The 20,333-nt window shown below is 38.4% G+C and overlaps 1 protein-coding gene across 1 annotated transcript; it reads left to right on the top strand.

Moving 5' to 3' along the window:
- Positions 1-3,332: 3,332 nt before the first annotated feature.
- LOC144702397 (meiotically up-regulated protein) lies at positions 3,333-5,627 on the top strand. Its single transcript, XM_078574425.1, has 7 exons — positions 3,333-3,481; positions 3,579-3,615; positions 3,737-3,822; positions 3,957-4,052; positions 4,142-4,307; positions 5,219-5,381; positions 5,446-5,627. Exons 1-7 carry the CDS (start codon positions 3,449-3,451, stop codon positions 5,519-5,521), a joined length of 657 nt encoding a protein of 218 aa, XP_078430551.1. The 5' UTR covers positions 3,333-3,448; the 3' UTR covers positions 5,522-5,627.
- The last annotated feature ends 14,706 nt before the right edge of the window (positions 5,628-20,333 follow it).

The raw sequence follows: 20,333 nt of genomic DNA, 5'->3' as shown, positions 1-20,333 counted from the left end.
ATTGAAATTTACATACTCGCATTTTAGTCCTTGTATTCTGTATTGAATAATCTAGTTGATTCCCAAGTTATTAATGCAAATGCCTTTCAAGTTCTCCTTTATTGTATTGTTGTCTTTGTATTGAACCCAAAAATTATCAGAAACATGCTCATGATAGCTGATAGCACCTATCAATCCTACTTCATGGAATCTCATCTCCCTCGATGGCATCCCACATCTCTGGATTGGTGAGAATCCACTCTCATTGTCCAAACATGATAATTTCTCTTGGTGAGAATGAGAAACATTTCTCAAAATGCCAATTCAAAAATCTTACTTATACCTGCGTCATTCAACTTCTCATACTGCAAAGACATGGTGGATCTTTCTCAACCTTCCTCGCTGATAGGTTGCTTTAGGATCTCTGCCTACTCTTGTACTAGTAATTGGAATTAAAACCCCCACCCACGCTTAAAAATGAAAAGGATGAGAGGTGGAGTCAGAGAGAGATTTGATACAAAAACATCGCTATATTTCTCAAGAACATTGATTGTACTAATTGTGTAACAGGTAGGAGCTGAAATTTTAAAAAAACTTTACGTATAATGTGTACTAAAGAGGTATGTTAATTATTTCTCCTATTAAATGAGTAACTGTTGCATGGGTATATTTGTGGGACTTTTCATTTCTCCCTGCCAATAAGAGAGTAAGGAGATGAGAACTGAGAGACATAGAGAGAGGAGACAAGAAATGAGACAATTTGATATTTATGAGATTTTCTTGGGGTCAACTCGTGACCTAGAAGACAAGGACGTAGAACTGGGAGGAACTTTGCATTAGGAATCTGGGATATCTGCATTCGTCCTGATAGTAGAAGGGAAAAATCCAATATTCTTTGAGCCCAATATCCAGATATCCATATCGGATATGGGTTGATTTTGTACAAATATTAATATTCATCCTGATATTGGTCTAAGGGGTTAGAGGATGATATTAGATATTGATTTCTCTTATATCCAGCTTTATATTTAAAATATTTTTAAAATAATCTTTTGTATTATTTCACAAATTAAGAATGTGATTAAATATAATAAATAAGCGGAATATTATCATATGAGTACAATAAATGTAATATCTAAATTCTTACTATAATAACAGATTTAATAAAAAAACTTTTATTTAGTATAACGAATAATAACCTATTTAGAATAAAATCAAGCTCATTAACTATAGCGCATTGAGGATTGAGAACCAAGTCTACAAAGAAATATCAAAGTAGCCCTCCATTTTCTGATGCTAGAGTTTTTCCACGAGTTGAATCAATATAAATGATTTTTCCTAGTGCATAAATACTGATTATGCATCCTGCTCTTAAAGTTCATTTTGAGTAGTTACTTGTTACATCACACATGTCGACTCAACATTTGAGATAGGATCTAATTGATAACTACGCTCATGCCATAAAATTCAGGTACTATTTTTGTTCACTTTCTCCATCCTAAGTTCATCTTCGTTCCTAAAGTCTTGCCTCCCTTGCTGATCGGTAAGCAGCATATCCGATCTACCTAGTTTTTTCATTCCTAAAGTCGTGTGGGATAAAATTTTTCAAACACACAAAATCACGATAGCTAGATCTGGGATGTCAATATTAGGATATTAAAATGAGAGAGCCTGATATCAAAACTTGGTACATACACTAGAGTCCCATATAGAGATATCAAAACTTGGTACATACACTTGGTACTTGATAGCTAGTATTGTCATCCGCCACCATCCCCACTCCTCAACACCCATCTTGATATCCGATGCAAGCCAAGTATGCGATATACTTTAGATAGATGATACTGCCATCCCAAATCATCTACATTTTGTGGAGCATCATGTGGTCTGATTTCGATAGGCAAATATTAACCTCTGGTTGGCAGCCTGATCTCTTCAGCTCGAATGTCTATTAATTCATCAAGAGTTTGGATGGCAATGAGATAAATGGGCAGTCACTGATGTGATTACTAAGGGGTCGACGGTGTCGATATGCCTGAAAATTTTTATCTAACATTAATTGTTAATGACAGCTAACATAGACAGAGTACCCATCAACTACAACCATTAATTGTGCATCATTAACAGTGTCATCAATTGTCCACCATCTAAATTACGCCAATGTAAACAAGGTTCCATGACGTTTAAGGTGAGAGTTAATGTGAGGCTCCCAATTTGGAGGCTTTATGCAGAGGTGATCATGAATCCAACCCTACCAAAGTGGTGTAGATACTGTTCGAGGGCTTGGGGAAATTAGGGGCAACAAACCTGTTAGTATTTTGTAGATTAACAAGGCATCATTTAGGCACGTTCCTGATGGCATCCTACACCAAATGTGGCATCTTGCTACTAATTCACAATGAGTGGCAACTCTGTGCATGCTCTCAGTGGCAGGAGCAGCCAAGATTGCGCTGCACGCTCCCTGTGCACAACATCCAGGTGGGTGACACCCATCCTGGTCTTAGGCGATAACTTACACCCTGTCAAGGTCGATCTTGTGTAAAACACATGTTAACAAAGGGTGTTGGCGTCAAAGGATAACGAGACCCGGTGCTTGGTATCTATGGTGCATGAACACGGATGGGATGGGTATTTTGTTCATGGACAAAAAATAGTCACATCCAGGATTCTGGACAAATGCATGACATAGACAGACACAATCTTGGCAGGAGCAGCTAAGATTGCGCTGCACGCTCCCTATGCGCAACATCCGGGAGGGTGACGCCCATCCTGATCCTATGCGGCAACTTACACCCAGCCAAGGGCAATCTTGTGTAAAGCACACACCAACCAAGGGTGGCGGCGACAAAGGATAACAAGAGCCTGTGATTGGTATCTGTGGTGCACGGACGCGGATGGGATGGTTATTTTGTTCATGGACAAAAAATAGTCACGTCCAGGATTCTGGACAAATGACGTGACATAAACAAACACAATCTTGGCAGGATCAGCCAAGATTGTGACGGGACATAAACACAATCTTGACACAATCTTGGCACGCTCCCCGTGCACAGCATCCTTGAGGGTGACGCCCGTCCTGGTCCTAGGCGACAACTTGCATATTAAGCACACGCTAACCAAGGGTGGCAGCAACAAAGGTTAACGAGACCCGATGCTTGATACCATAGCCCCCAGGGATGCTTCAGGCATGTGCTTGTAAACTGCAAATTCGGCCTTTGAGAGTTTAACCTTACGCTAAGTCCACCTTCAGTGGATAAGATCAAGTGTGGTGGGTGAAAATATCAAGCAAACGGCCAGTTGAGCCCATTAAAAATAAAAGCCCATATGAGTCCTTATAAACTTGGTCTCCACGGTGGATCTTTATTTATTCCCAGTTTTGGGCATTTCGTATCGCTGAAGATTTACCCGCCTCGATTGATCGAAAGTTCGAGACCTCCTCGTTCTGCCCTTGTGATATAGCCATTGCGCCATGAACTGCGAGATTTGTCATCTGAAGGAACTGGTGAGGATCTAGAATGGTCGATGTTCATCTCTAGATTTCTTAAATTTGGAAATCAAGCCCTAATTCTTATTGAATTCCCTCTATGCGGACGGTTTAGGAGTTGGAGATCTTCCAGGTCCGGGAAGTACTCCGATGTGAGTTCATTTATGATTCTTCCCTGTGTTCTTTCGGTCATTGGACGACTTTTCTGACAATTCTTCTCAGATCAGTGCCGTGATTTTTGGACCCGGTTGAATCGTGCGACTCTTGTTTCAGGCATACTGCACACTATTCTGTTTCACAGAGCTCTAGGCCTCGTTCGGCCGAAGGATGTCGACTCCGAACACTTCGAAATTACTTACGTACGCACGATTTCTTTTCAATCAATACTAGCATGCGTTCATGACCGTGGCATTACTCATTTTTTCGACTCCCTTCATCATTAGTTATGCCTAATGATCGAGAAAATCACGGCTACGGTAGTGCTGGATTGCAGGTTCAGTGTGGCGATGCCGAGCTGGAGAAGAAGATCGAGGAAAAGGTTGATCACTTCTGCAGCTGGGCTGAGAAGCATCCGAACAAGAAAGGGCAGGTAAGCAGCACTTCGTATGAATCTAGATTGACAAGAAAAGATCAATCACTTCGTCTTGTTTTACCTTTTACTCTTTCAAATTTGGGCAGGTTCTGTTGTCCTTCTACGAGGTGAAGAACAGGCAGGCATCCTGGTTCACGAACAAGGTAGAGCGTCTCTACTGGGAGCAGTGGCACGTCAATCTCCATGTTCTCCAGCCCAGCGCAGCCCGCGGAAAGCCCCACAGCAGCAGATCATCTTCTCGGGACTCTGCAGGTGCGAAACCCGGATCGTCTCCTCTGGCACTGTGAATTGCAGGTTCTCTCGTCCATTTCTGATCTGCAGGTGATAGAACAATAAGAGTCTTGTGCCGATTCTTAAAAATAGTAAGAGGGAAGTATATAACATATAGAATGCCTCTATCCATTGCGGAAGTGATCTTAACTTCGACCTGGGAGACGAGTTTCTTGGAACAGAACATGATTACGCATTATCTAAAAGGTTCAGCATCATGTGTCCCTTGGACTTGGCCCCTGTATTTAGCCTAGAGAACAACTAAAACCTCTAGAATCCAATTCCAGTCATGCCCATCATGTAACTTTTATAGACTTAGTTTCTACTCATAGATAATGATAAGGTCCCACCTAGGACTTATCATGATAAGAAAAGAAGAAGGAACCCATCACATGTGGACCATGGAGCATGTCAGTGTTTGAGGTACGTAATGGGGGAAAAGCGAAGGGCATAATTATCGGAGAATGTGGCCAAGAAAAATTTGAATTCATTTTTCAAGAAGTTGTGTTCTAATAGGACTAGGAGGGGGAGATTCTCTCAGCTTCCGAAGGTGAAGGTGAAGCTGAACCGGCCAGAACCTCTCATACCTTGCTACCTCCTATCTATTTTTTCTCTCGATTCTTCTCGCTACTGGACCAAAGTTCTTGCTGCCAAGTGAGCAGATACAGATTGCCGTTGATCCTTGAATCTTGAAGAAGGCTATCAATTGTCTACGTTGCTTTCTTGTACTTTCAGAGGAACGTGATGGATAAATCTCTATTTTTATTGAAGTATTATAATCCCATAGGGAACATAATTTAATCACTTCAATTATGAGTCAAATGATAGCTTTATTGTATGAAAGTGTATTTATAATCGTTCGTTCAAGGCATTAATCCAACAGAAGCATGCAGTGGCAGGCGAAGGCGATGAGGGTGGATCCCGGAGACGATCTCTGGAGGCCTCCCTTCGTGAAGTGCTCTTCCAGATTGTGCGGTTCGTGAATGAGAAGAAGGACCATGTCCCGAATCCTAATCCTGACTCCATCTCCTTCCCCTTCGAGATCGCCATTCCAAGGTACTTCCTTCCATGATATTTCCATTAATCAAGCTCAGTATTAATCTCACACTACCTCGCGCAGCCACTCTGATTCCTCCTTTGGCGTCGAGATCTTCAAGCGGATGCTGCAAACTGGTCACCCAACTATGCTTTCCTAAATGATCATTCTCTTGCTTGTATATATTCTGCACACATTACTTCTTAATTTATGATGTTCCAAAAATATTTGTGGGGATGAAAATAGAAGTATTTCATTGGTTCTGATCCACTGTTTATCAAGTTAAGAAGTAAAATTTGGTTTCGTCTTGGTCCGGTACAGGCCAGTTTTGGGCAGGGAAAGCCTGACATGGTTGATATTTACCTCAAATATGAGAACTCATGTATTCATCAACAGCCGAATGCGAAAGATTATGACCACTATATTTAGCACATGATATACATGATGTGCCATGAGTCATTGCCTCTAGCAAAGGTATGTATATCCGCCATTCCCAGCTAATGCAAAAAGGCTTTAAGTTTGTTGCACAACATTCCTTTTGTCAAGATGTCTGCATTTTGACGTTTAATGATAATGAGCTAGGCAGATGATAGACTTGTCATGCCATATATGGGTAGGCTTGTTTGGTGATAGTGCCATTACATGTATTCATTTTATGTGTCTACATGTTATTTATCATCAATGCAATGCATTTTGTTTTTTATTTAATACATACTCGGGTTATTCTTGCAAAGACTCATTATTTTCGACTGGTATAAACTATTATCAGTCTGTATTTACATCAGAGTCATGATATTTTTAGATTTACAATAATCTATTAGAAATTGCTTAAATTTATTTTTAAAATAAATGATTCATTTTCATCAATATCTTTTGTAAAATTTAACTCTATTTATCTTGATGAATTTCTGCGTTTATTTTTAAGTATAAAAATTTGGTTGAGTTTGCGGTCTTAGAACAGGCTGGTGGATAAGGAGATGGGCCAATCAATAGGCCAGCACATTACAAGAGCAGGCCAAAATAGACCTATAGATTGAGGAAGGTGGCCATACAAATCAGTGGAGTGCACTCAGCGCAGACTGATTCAACCATATTTTGAGAAGTAATTGACCTAGTTGACTCTGCCTGGATTGAGTATACAAATTCCATGAAAGACTCCGGTGAGTCAACTCAGCTAGGTTTAATCAATCCAAAATCGAAGAAAGACTTGACAGAGAAAACTCAACACGGACAGAGTCAGCTCAGATTCAAATATCATGGGGGTATGTGGCAAGTGTTTGTCAGCCTGGATCATTTCTGAGGCTCAATAAAATAATCAATCATGGTCATTTGATCAAAATCAGATGACCATGATTGTATAGTGAGTTGACTCTTTCTTGTTGTATAGTGAGTGACACTCCACATAAATTAGTTTGGGTGAAACCTTTCTGATATCCCATTATGTATATCTATGTTCATCGGAAAACTGATGTCTATACCTTTAATCAATTAATTATGTGAGAGCTTAGAGTTCAAACCAAGAGTATTCACCACAAAAATATGTGGCTCTTAAATCAATATTCATGATGATTTTGAAGATTTTCTGGGTCCCCAAGGTTAGTGTCTGCTTTTAACTCATTTGAAATCAATTTCAAATTATAGTATTGCCAGGAAGATGATTTGATGAGCATATTAATGTAAAATATTATGTGTAACCTTCTTTGATTTGGAGTGTGCAAAACATGCAAAAGCACTGAGTAGATGAAGAACAGAGAAGAAGGTAGGGCCAGGGAAGGAGCCCTGCAGTACAAAAGGAGAGTGCCATCAAAGGGAAGAACAAGGGAAAATATGCATAAGAGAACCCAAGAAAAAATTGTATTGGTTAATCTAGGAAGGAGATATCACATGCTTTTATAAAGGTCTACGTCACACACATCATAGCAATATCCTATATGGGATAAAACCAGACCTATTAGCAATATCCTATATTGAGCCATATACTCTCCTTAGTCCGTCTCACACTCTACTTCCAGCTGGGGGCGACACATTGAGTATTCCACCTTGACAATGAGAGCCATTTCATGATAGGCTTCAAGCACTCATAGTCCTAAGGAGGGAAAAATAGGGTGGGCACCGGACGAGGAAGCATAGGGTATACATGAGTCATAGAAATAATAGACTGAGCACATGTCGTCCTAGGTATGTTGGGGCCCACAATGAAAATGAAGCATTCCAGCTTGAGAAGGAGAGGAGATGACTGATGGGTTGGAATTGAGGAGATGTACACCCAAGATGATGCTCCCTCTCTTGAAGGTGATGAATGGATGAAGAAGGATACACAGTTTCTGAGGTGGTGATGAGGCCGAGGGGTGCTCACATGAGAAGGTATTCATATGAATAGGGGCACTCAGGCAAGTGTACAAGCATATACCAGCTAGGTGTACAGTAGAAATCAGAAGCTAATGCACGCATGCAGGTGCAAAGGCAGCCACATATGTAAGTGTGCTAGGAGGTACATAGGCATGCGTGCTTGCATGCTCATAGGGAGGCTAATAGGCATATCGAGGCATGCAAACATCTACAATGGCAGGTGCACACGAAGACAAGCAGGATGCCACACGCGAAGTGGTGCAAGTGGCAAGCAGTGGTGCAACCAGGAGCACATGAGCACACACTAGGGTCTAGACTAAAAGCTAATGATTGAAAGTGTAAGTGGGCACACACATTGATGGCGAGGACGCCAACACTTCAACATCGAACGCGTCACCATGGTCAACCGGAGTCAACACGCCCGCTATGGACCACGGTCAACCGGAGTCAACATGCCACAACCGTCGACAAGCACGTCTCCACCCGTGCACGTCCTTACGCGCGTCATGACACGACGCCAGAGGCAGATCCACAACTGCCCTTTGGCGTGACACGGCGCACGTCTTTATTTTCTCGTCATTTTCTCTTTCCTCCAAGGCCTATATATAGGCCATTGTTTTCAAGAAACAAGAGGCAGTCATTAATTCAAGAATTGAGTTTTGTTAACTCTTCTTTGGAGGACTGCCCAGCCTCCCCTGTCCCTCTTAACCCTAGCCTTCGTCGCCGCCGCCGTTGCCGCCCCTGCCGCCGCCGCCGCCGCCTCGCGACGTCGGCCTCCCGTCTCCTCTCCATTCTCTCTCTTTCTCTCTCTCTTTTTCTCCCTCTCACCCTCTCTCTCTCGCCCAAGGCTGCCCAGGTAGCCCGCCAAGGGGCCACCCAGGCTGCCCGCGCGCCGCCCGCGCGCCCCACGCGCTGCTCGCACACTGACCGTGCGCTGCCCGCGCGCCACCTGCGCGCCGCCCGAGCGCCCGCGCCGCTCGCGCCGCCCGCGCCGCTCGTGCCGCCCGCGCCGCCCGCGCCGCCCGCGCCGCCCAGGCAGCCTTCTCCAGGGCCGCCCGAGGCCGCATTCCGGCTGCCACTGTCCGGACGCCATCGGCGCTTCAAGCCGCGCGTGCTGGGCGTGCTCGGGTGCGCTCCGCCGCACTCCGCGCACTTCGCGCTCCGCCGCACTCCGCGCACTCCGCCGCACTCCGCGAAGCGCGCGAAGGGTCTGCTCAGCGCGCTCCGTGCGCTCCGCACACCCTTCGCGCGCTTCGCGCACGCAGGTGTTCGCTCATGCTTGACGTTGCGCCCACAACAACCGCACTCAACCAGGGCCGTTCAACGCCCGGAACGTCCAGCCTCGTCCTCGTCTAGTGGGCCACTCAACGCCCGGATTCGCCCAGCTTCATCACGATCAGAATTGCCCGCAACCTCTTCACGCACTACGGTGCCGAGGTACGCCTGAACTCTTTGGTGTCGAAGTGTTCCTCGTTCAGTGTTTTCCCAAGAAGTTTCCACCGCAGTCAGATTTAGATTTGGTTTAAGATTCTATCTCCTCTCTCCTCTTCTCGAGTATTCCCTTGCGACGTGAATTCAGGTATTGATCTCGGTGCTTAGGCATCGTCGCGGTGGGGGAAGACAGTACTCCCGCCCTCGAAAAGGGTCGGAGCTACACCACCAGATTTTCATCGGTTTTTAAATCCGAATTCGATCGTGAATTTCTGTGGGCTGTTTTATCCCTACCTATAATCCGCCTATTACCCATACCTGTCGTCAACCCATCCATCCCCTCAGTCACCTTTTCCTTAGTTGTCCTACGTCACACATTGTAGAGGGAAAGGTGAGCACTTAGAGGGGAGTGATGTGGCAACAAGTGATGACATGGTAGAAGCATGTGACATGGAAACATATGATGATGTGGGAATGGCAGGGGACTCAGCAATAGAGAATGGTGTAGCAGTACTCAGTTTAATGGCAATAAAGATGATATGTAAATTGATGATGCTATGGCACTTGAAGGTAATGTATAAATACATAATGACATTGCAACAAATGATGACATGGAAATCCCTAATGATGAATTAATGAAGGTGATGTTGCAGTGCATGATGGTGGAGTCATAAACGAATGATGTGGCTGTAGGCAATGTCATAATGATGAGGCAGCACATGATGACATGGCTTGAGGGGGTGATCGGCTGCATGGTCAAATAGTAGGTATGAGTGACATGCAAAATTCTTGTTGATGTGGCAGGCAGGCTGATAGACCCAAAATATGGCATGCGATCTGATACACCAATAATAAGGGTTAAATTATCCAATTAAAATTCCTTGTCGTCGTTAATTTTAGCTTAAACAATAAAATTTATAAAACTCTATCTCAAGATGTCTAGTGATAAGTATAGGTAACGTCCATGGGAATCTAGAAAGAAATTCAATTAGTGATATTCTTGAATAATTTTACTCTAGTTAGAGTTAATTTAGTCTTCAATGAAGATAAAATCGGCCTAATTAGATGAAGAATTTAGAGAGGAGGGTAGAGGAGAGGGGAAGAATAGAAGTAAGGAGCTCTAGATCGACTACTTTGATCAAATAAAAAAGATCATGTGGGAAGGAGAATTGGTTTTAGTTTATTTTTGGGGGAATTGAGTATTCAAATTTACTTACTACTATCTCATAAACACAATCTAATCTTCCTAGAAATTAAACTTTTTTATAATTTATTTGTTATTAATTTGCAATTGGAATAGCTAGATCAATTCAATGCTCACTCATCTTAATCCTATTAAGGACTTGTACATTCCACTCAAGCCTAGCGATTTACAAATTTAGACCACGATCAAGAATACTAATAAAAAAATTCACTAACACTTAATCCAAATTACACTAATATTCAAATACAATGAAGTAAAAAGTACCAAATACAGTTGATCCAGGCTGGTTCTCCTCTCTGTCTTGCAGTTGTGAAAGAGCTTCCAAAATGACCTCCCCAACTCAATTTTCTGATTTCTTACTTAGGGTAAATGGTAAAAATTACTATTTTACCCCCAATAAATAATTAATATTCATCTATTGATGTAGGCTTGATTTGGATGATTCAACTGTATAGATAGAAAGAGGAGGTTGAGATGAGCAAATCCATAAAAAAATGATCTCAATCCGACTTCATAATTAAAAATCATTAATAAATGAATAATGACCAATTAGGATCGTTGGGTCAATATTCATTTATTTAATACAAATTTTACAATACACGTAATCGCGTGTCGATTGCTGATTGGTTGGAGAAATTAGGTTGAATTTGGCGAATTCTTTCTCGGCGCGCCACGTACCCCCGGCTGAAATAAGAAAAAAATATAAAAAACAATCACAATACATTGCGGTTCATACTTACCTATATGTCTTTACTGCTGCCATCCAACCAAAAATCACCATGTCACATCCTTTGTGTGCTTTGTATGTGCTGCATGGGCGGTGCACTTACTACCTTCAAAAATGATTTCTAAACGGATAACATTTAAGCTGTCGGATTCTCTTCCGACGACAGAGATTTGGCCACGTGGCCTGCAAAATCAATTTCTTGGATTTTTTCAAAAAACCCCTGCTTTTATTTGCGCGCGCAATCTGAAGCCGCCCAAAAGTAATTGTAGATATGGCCCTCTGCTTTATCTCTCCCCCATAATTCAAAACCATAGAAAAGCCTGATTAATTTGGAAACCCTGCAAATTTATTAGATTTTAGGCCTATAATGCGTGACCGAGAGCTGTTTTAAGGGCATATTTGCAATCAAAATTTCAGAAAAATCCCTCCACCTTTAGAAAATGATTTAAACTATTATTTTCTTTACAATTATATCCTTTTGCATTTAAAAATTAATTTCTTCTTCAAATAAATTTCCAAAAAATAATAAAATTATAAAAATCTAAAACATTCAGTAAATCATCCACACATTAATTAGCGCCAAAATTAATTTTTAAAACTACCATTTCCATTAAAATAGAGTTATTCCAAGTTTAAATAAATTCCATAAATTCATAAATTAACAGAAAATTAAGGAAAAATCAGAATTTACTTGGAAAATTAATTAACATGTAAATATATGATAACAACCCTGTTTTACTATCTTTAAATGGATAATATTTTGCTAATTACTTGAATTAAGGACAGAATTTGGGGTGTTATCACAATCCTGCATATTTTAAAGTCATTTTTGGTAATGTTATGTGTATTGTCTCAAATGTACTCTGAATTTCATTTCATGTACTAAATAGAGTAAGGGATAAAAAATGCATTTTAAATGTCATTTTTACATATTTTACAAGCCCAAAATTTTCTTTGTAAAAATATATTTAAACCATTGTTAATTTTTATGAAATTTATGCTCTATTTAGAATGTCATCATGCTATTACAGGGGTGAAGTCAAGATGAATAGAAGAAAAGAGAAGGAGAGAGAGGAAAACATTTTATATACATAAAAATAATAGAAGCTTTTTTTATTGGACCAGCGAGGGGCAAAGGCAGTGCTAGAGCGCCCAAGTCGGCCACATGCGGGCCAACGCAGAGTGCTCAAGCCCACCCGTGGCCTGCAAGGGGCCGACACCCGCTGGCACAAGCCCAATCAACCACCACAAAGCCCCCCATAAAGTCCATCACAGGCTTATAGAGATGGAGTTTGCGCATGCAAGAGAGGTAAGTCTTTCCAATTCAATATAAGATATATGCTGAGCTTTTTAAAGTGTTTTACATTTTAAGATATTCGAATGTGGGATTATATCCCATTCTTTCTTTCAGCTCCGTGCCGGATTAGGCCAAGAAGCAACAAGAAATCATGACCAGGCTTTGAACCGACCCAGCCCGAACTTCGTGTGATTTCGGGCTTATTGTAATTAGCAGGATATGATCTCATCAGTCCAAACTTCTTAAACAAGATCATACAGTGCGATCTATCTCTTCCTAGTTAATCTATTTCTATTTTGTTCAGGGCTTCATATTGGCTGTTGTGGGTGACGAGGATCACGAGACCCTTAGGGGGCGAATCAAAAGAAAGGATGGTGACGTGGCAGTTGGGAGGGCGTGCTGGCAGTGCGTTAATGTGGAAGACGCGGGTGCACTGATTCAATCCAGGTCCACGAATGTAATTTCATCCATTCGTTGGATCCAGTTAAAGAGAATAGAATGGCCAGGGGCAATTCTGTCCATCCTTTCCCCTGGCCGTCGACTCCGCCAACCGGATGATAGTTTTTGACCAGGGGGTGGACCACAAGGCCATCCGGCGACATGGGAGGACCCCCAGGGCTGTCTCCCTCCATTGACGGCCATGGGAGATCCTTCCCAGGCTGTTAAAGGGGCCTGAATGTGCCTAATTTACCCATCTTTTGACCATTGTCCTTAGCGGGGTTTGAGATCCCTCTCAAACTCGGAAGCAGACGATGGTGTAGTGACTGCCCTGATGGCATCGGAAGACTCAGAGAGGCTTCAAGAGGAGATGGGGAAGCTTGGATCTGTGCCAGGATGGAGGAGAAGAGTGAAGAAACCTATAAAACAAAGCTATGCAGCGGCGACCGGTGCCTCCACTCTCGTCCCTCGAATCAGGGCGAATTAGTGAGTTTTCCTTGTCATTCCTGTTGCAATTGAGTAGAAGTTTAGCATCCATTTGAATCAAGATAGTTGAATCATAAATTTAGTTCAGTTTGATCAAAATACATACACCAATGTTGTTTGGGTATTCCATCGAACACCTTGGGTGTTCAAGGGATACTTGTCGATTTATATAAGTTTTATTTATTCAACCTTATACAAATCTAAAAATATCCAAGTATACAAATTCTGATCTTTGTGGGGCATTCTGTCAAACACCTAAGAGGCCTTTGATACAACTACCCATTAACTACAATTTTTTACTATAAAAAATATAATATATATATAAAGCATATAAAAATATATAAGTCAATCTCTTTATCTCTCTCTCTCTCTCTATCTTTCTCTCTCTTATCCCGACCTCCTTGGGGCATTTGGTCGAACACCTCCAAGGTGTTCGACTAAATTCCCTTTAACACCCAAAACTCATTTATAATATATATGAGTAAATAAAATTTATATATTAAGGCTATAATAAATATCATAACTATATAAGCCAATTTCTATGACTATTGGAAATCTTATATTAATATAAATACTTCTTAATTACTATTACTAGACCCTTTATTTCCTCTTAATCTCTCTCTAGACCTATCTAACCACTTACTTAGTTATATGATATTTAGATAAACTACTGATTCTGTCCCTATCTATATTCTTAGTATTTATATGTACCTCTCTAGCTTACTTATCTACACCTAATTAAATTTTTTTGCTTATCTATGAAATTTCTACTTCCATTCGTCTTCTTCTTTTTCTTCTTCTTTACTCTTATTAAACTAATTACTCTTATTAATTAACTTTATACTTCTTCACTAACTTTATACTTCACTAACTTTATTTATATTAATATCTAGTATCCCACTTCTTTATTATATATGGTATCTATGAAAAGATATATATGCATAATATCTGATATTTTCTTATATCTATTCACCTAATATTCTCTCTACTTACTTATTTCTTCTTACACTTTCTATCATTATTATTACTATTATTGATCATTAACTAAAACTCAATTATTAAATACATCTCTGAAGGTTAGTACCTGTGGAGACGACCTTACTCCAACTTTACATTTGAGTGCGCTTAATACTTTTATTAATTTTTTTGATTATACACAAATTACAATTCTAATGACATTAAAAATGAACACAATTTGCCTTCATCACATTAGTGGTGTGGAAATCTGTAATAATGTCCCCAATAAGGGTGACATTAAAATATTTGATGATGTGAGAAGAGTGATATAGAAGGTAAGAGTGACATGACGACAATTAATGATGCAGCAGCTAGGGTAACACAGAAATTCATGATAATGTGGTAGGCATGTAACACAAGAGTTGAAAGTGTAGTACTCAATGCACTTGCACGTGTCCAATCAGTTCATATTGCCTGATTCTGGAGTGTGTGGATCACATATTTGGCATGCTTTTTGGGTGCACAAATCATGGATTTGGCATGATTATTAGGGGTGCGCATTGCTAGGAGCTGTTGGGGCGGGGAGACCATCGGTGAGGAGCAAAAATAAGTCCATGTTAGGGGTAAAAAAATCATCGTTTCAAAATTTCTTTATGTGATAATACGTAAAAGTTTTACCCTAATCAGAAAAAATGTATGGAGTCGGTAAGTGGCCAAAGCGTAGAGAAGATGATGTATCAGTCTGAACTTAATCTTATAAAACAGAGGATAGATTCAGTAAGAGTCAAATTAGTGAGAAGAATATAGTAAATGTAGCGAGATAATCTAGAAGATCATGGTATCATTTCAAAGGTCAAGATATTCAAAATCCAAGAAGGGATGGTAGGGAAAATACTGATGATGAGAGGGCTGGATATAAAACTAATATAAGATCTTAAACTAAATCTTGGGTATTTTTACGTAGTAAACACCAAAATTGTAATACACTTGATTAGAAGATTCAAACAAAGGCTGTACATACTGTCTAAGTCTAGAGTTTTGTATTACAGGAGTAATAACTAAATAAAAAAGAATAAAAATCATTAGAACCAAAATTTGAATTGATATATTGATATCTAGATACCTTCTTTCCTAGTATCCAAGTAAGTTGGATTCGAGTCTCAAATATATCCTTGTAGGTCTTTTCCATAAATTAGGGGAAATATAGGAATCCTCCCTTAAAATTTCACCCCAAAACTCCCTATGGATCGTTCTGTATTATACTGTAAAGTTTGATAATCTAGATCATTGAGCTCCTTCTTTATTTTTCTCATCCATTCTGCTGCCACACCAGCTAGGGCCTCCCCTTCTCAACCAATTGAAAATGTGCTTCTTTCGAATTGATGAAGCACTTCACATCTCCTCATTTGCTCAATGTCTTAACCAATTTGAGGCATGTGCTCCCTACAAGGTAATAAAATAAAAGAAACTACTATTTTATAAATAATTGCATCGTATGATATCATGAGTTGCCAACTGCCACACTATACCTTTTTATCCTTTCAATAAATACCTTTTGTTGCGTATGTTGATGGGTGCTACATTTAGTAAATTGTTATAATTTCAATCATCTAACTTAATATTACCACATGTGTGACTTGTTCCATCCTATTCGTTGAAATTTTAATTGATGTATTTGGTCCAGCCATCACATGTCCATGCACACTACAATTGACACTAATGATGCCTTTTCACAATGATTCACTTATCCTATCATTGATGAAACATGAGGCAGTTTTGAGTGTGACACTTGGCATGGAGAGATAAATTCAAGCTAAGCCATGTAAATTCTAAACCTCTTAAATAAATCCATTGAATATTTTCCAACTTATAAAGTTCATCTCTTTATGGATTTGACATAAAAAATGAGCAAAAATATCCAAAGATTTAGAAAAATAAGAGTATTACTCAAAATAAATTTAAATATATTAGTTATGATCATTTTCCTGCAAATATACATTTGAAAATTACTATATAAATGTTTAATATAGCTTTTTAATGTGATATTATATGCACCGCTGAATTGAAAATCTTATTAAATTGAATTGAATTTATTTCACTTGAGTTATTAGACATTAACATTGCATGCACCATTGGATCATCGTTTTCTGGTTTAAATTGAACCGAACTCTTATTAAAACTACTTAAATATAACTAAAGAGTAATTTCACTTGAGTTTATAGTGCAAAAATTTGAGTTCTATCATGATTGAGAATCCAAGATGATATTAGGAAGGTAGAAAATAAAAACTGAAACAAAGCTTTTTACTCAAAATGAAAACTGTTCAATGATATAATCACCTCCCACAGAATCTAGTTTACAATAATTTGTAACTTAAATTCTTTATTTGGTTACTTGAGTAATTCTTGCCATGTCAGATCTCATTTTCTACTTGATGAGCACTGGCACCAATCCGGGATGATATTATTGCATTTGAATTGTAATGGGAGGGAAACCGATCATGAAGAGGTTGAGGAGGAGTTTCAATGTAGAGAATTATATGGATGCATCTTCACGAGGGCTTTACATCCTTTTACATGTACTTGTGATTTTTCATAAAAAACTTTTTAACTTAAGCATATCCTCTGGCTTTATGGACCTTTTTCTTAATGTGTGCCAACACTGTTCAGAATCCACTGATTAGGGACATGTACTTCATTGGCAAAATAAAACTCTGCATCCAAAATAATCTTTGACATCTCAGGTCTATAGATCACTTACACAACCATGACATACTTAAATATAAAACTATACAGGGATTCATTCAAATAAATTAGTTACCTCCTTACCTAAAGAGCACCAACTATATGCCCTTATTGTTCCCACTCAATTGTTTACATGATAGATCATTATCATCATATGAGCAAGAGAAGATATTTTAATGTTCTTCTCAAATAGCCTTAAAATTTTAGAATATAGATTAAAATATCAGTGACCGCAACATTTTGATATCATCATAATTCACTTATCTTTTCCAATAATTTTGGAATATATTATTAGTATTGTAAATGAACAATAATGAGTATGATATGTATTATTTAATGCAAATGACCTGCGAAATGTGATTTCTATGAATTGAAAGCCATGTACAGTTTACAAACCCCATGGATCAACCTTGGTAAAAAATAAAGCAGTACATACATGGGAGCTTGACTGATTTTTTAGAGGACATCAGTAGCCTATAAGTTGAATGTGGATAGTGGTAAGTACGAAGAGTAAAAACATGTTGGCTGAGAGTAAATTGTATAATACTGTGTATATGGCCTCTCTACTGTCCCTTTCACCTAATACAACACTATTTAGGTTCATATAGGATAATTAATATTTTTTTACAAAAGTATAATATATAAAATAGTCTTATTCATCTCATGTTTGGTAGTAATTGGGCTTCGTAAAGTAATGATAAAAAATTTCCCGGTCTCTAAACTCATATTTCTTCCCCATTAGCTTTATCTTCAGAAAAAAAGAGAAGAAATAGTTAAATAATATAAAAAAGAAGAACTGAAATGAGACTGGTGATTTCATTTCTCACTATCTCATAATATCTTTTTATTTTTGCAACCCATAGGCTCAACCTAGAGTTTAGAATAGATGTGTTTTATGGAAATCTAGATATCTCTGAATGAATAAGTTAAACTTTTATTTTTAAAAATACCATAGAAACATTTTTTCAGCTATAAGTGAGAAGGATAAGTTTTTAATGAGTAGATTTGTGATGATAATGAAGGTCAGAAAATATAAATAGTGATACTGACATAAAAGTTTATTTTTAAATAGAGGGGGTCAAAAGTGAGTTTATGTGATTTCATTGAACTGAGATTACAAACTTTGTTTAAGGATTATTAGGAGATTGAAACTTACTATATGCATACTATATATAACTGAAGTGTTGGTTAATGTGGCTAGGTATAAGTTAAAATTTTATTTTTAAAAATACCATAGAAACATTTTTTCAGCTATAAGTGAGAAGGATAAGTTTTTAATGAGTAGATTTGTGATGATAATGAAGGTCAGAAAATATAAATAGTGATACTGACATAAAAGTTTATTTTTAAATAGAGGGGGTCAAAAGTGAGTTTATGTGATTTCATTGAACTGAGATTACAAACTTTGTTTAAGGATTATTAGGAGATTGAAACTTACTATATGCATACTATATATAACTGAAGTGTTGGTTAATGTGGCTAGGTATAAGTTAAAATTTTATTTTTAAAAATACCATAGAAACATTTTTTCAGCTATAAGTGAGAAGGATAAGTTTTTAATGAGTAGATTTGTGATGATAATGAAGGTCAGAAAATATAAATAGTGATACTGACATAAAAGTTTATTTTTAAATAGAGGGGGTCAAAAGTGAGTTTATGTGATTTCATTGAACTGAGATTACAAACTTTTGTTTAAGGATTATTAGGAGATTGAAACTTACTATATGCATACTATATATAACTGAAGTGTTGGTTAATGTGGCTAGGTTTACACCGAAAAGGGGGGGACTGAATTAGGTATTCAAAAAAATTCTTTTTAGTTTTCTAGTTTAATTTGTGAAAGATTTTTTGACTCTCTAGTGGGATGGAGATGAATAGTGGATACTGTGAATTTGATACATGTTAGGCTAGTTTGTTACTCTAGTTCCGGGACATCCTTGCTCGGATTTCAATAGAAAACATAACTTTATTTCAGATCTTCCTAAGAAAATACTTGAAAAATGGGGTCATATACTGATATCAAATAAATAAAGAGTTGGTGAAGAGTGCCACTTCTTGACCCCCTTATCTTTGTTAGATGCACGTCTGTTTCACGTCCTTCTCTTTGAACCATACAAGTCACTTCAGTCGGCCCCCTTAGTCATAGTGAGAGAGCTTACCAAAACCTCGGTTTTGACCACACAGGTCATAGGGTGGGCCCCATTATCCCAGTGTCAAAAATTCATTAAATTTCTTAAATTACTTGAGATAATTCAGTCAAGTAAAAATTTAGATAACCAGATACTATCGAATGATGCGTTAATAGATACTTCAATTTTTGTTCCCTAAGGTGACTTACTCCTTCCTTTCTGAAGTTTGATCACTCACCAAGATTCTAGTTGCTTCAACAATTTTTCCCAATAAGCTTCACTCACCTTACTTCAATAACAAATGACTTACAATTACTTCATTAAAATTAACACCTATAATATTATCAATGTCCTTTAAGTTTAACTCAATATGATTCCTCAAATTAATATGAAAATATTTCCTCAATATGGCCAAATAGATCCTTCAATTAATCTAATGAAAACTTCACTTTGAATTAAGCCCAATAAGCACCTAAACGTTGCCTTAGATTTTAAAAAATAAGATAACAAATAGAGCCCTCTAACCTCTTCCATGAATCCTTCTCAATCCATGATTTGATTTTGCTTCCTCCTTTCCAATCCTCTTAAAAATAATTCCTTCTTCTATTTTTTTTATCTCTACAAGTCAATACCTTGTTTCTCTTCTTCTGGGTCGTATATTTCTCATCTATCTTCCTTTATTTGTCCATAGTTTTCTTTCACTCTCTAGATTGCATACTCTCCTCAAGTCAAACCCAAGATCACCTCAACCAGAAACTTTCACTCCATGAATTCACGACTTCTCTTTTTTAAAATTCAACTCTCAATATTTCTTCCCCCACTTATACTTAATAGAACCCCAACTAAAATCTAATATATTTATTCACATGCTAGGTTCAATTCAGGTTATATTCTTCTCGAATGAACCTTCAAAATTACTTCAGTCCAATATCATTCTCAATCTCTCTTAAAGGATAAGAGAAATGGAATTGTGGACCATATGCATGTATTTGAGCATTGATTCCTTTCTTATCCATCATTCTCTGATGATAGGCCTCATCATCTAATCTTCCTCTTTCTGTCTTACGTTCAGTTCTTGGATGACCTGCAACAGATTCAAAGAAAACACATAAGGGCAAAGGAATGCACTTGCGAGAGGTTGATCTTTGATTTTTATTCTTGATCCACCTCCTTGTGTTGACTTCTTCAGAATAAGAGTGAAATGACTCTG

The sequence above is a fragment of the Wolffia australiana genome, chromosome 4, assembly GCF_029677425.1.
Source record: "Wolffia australiana isolate 7733 chromosome 4, ASM2967742v1".
NCBI lineage: Eukaryota > Viridiplantae > Streptophyta > Magnoliopsida > Alismatales > Araceae > Wolffia > Wolffia australiana.
This window is presented reverse-complemented; position numbering and strand designations above follow the sequence as displayed.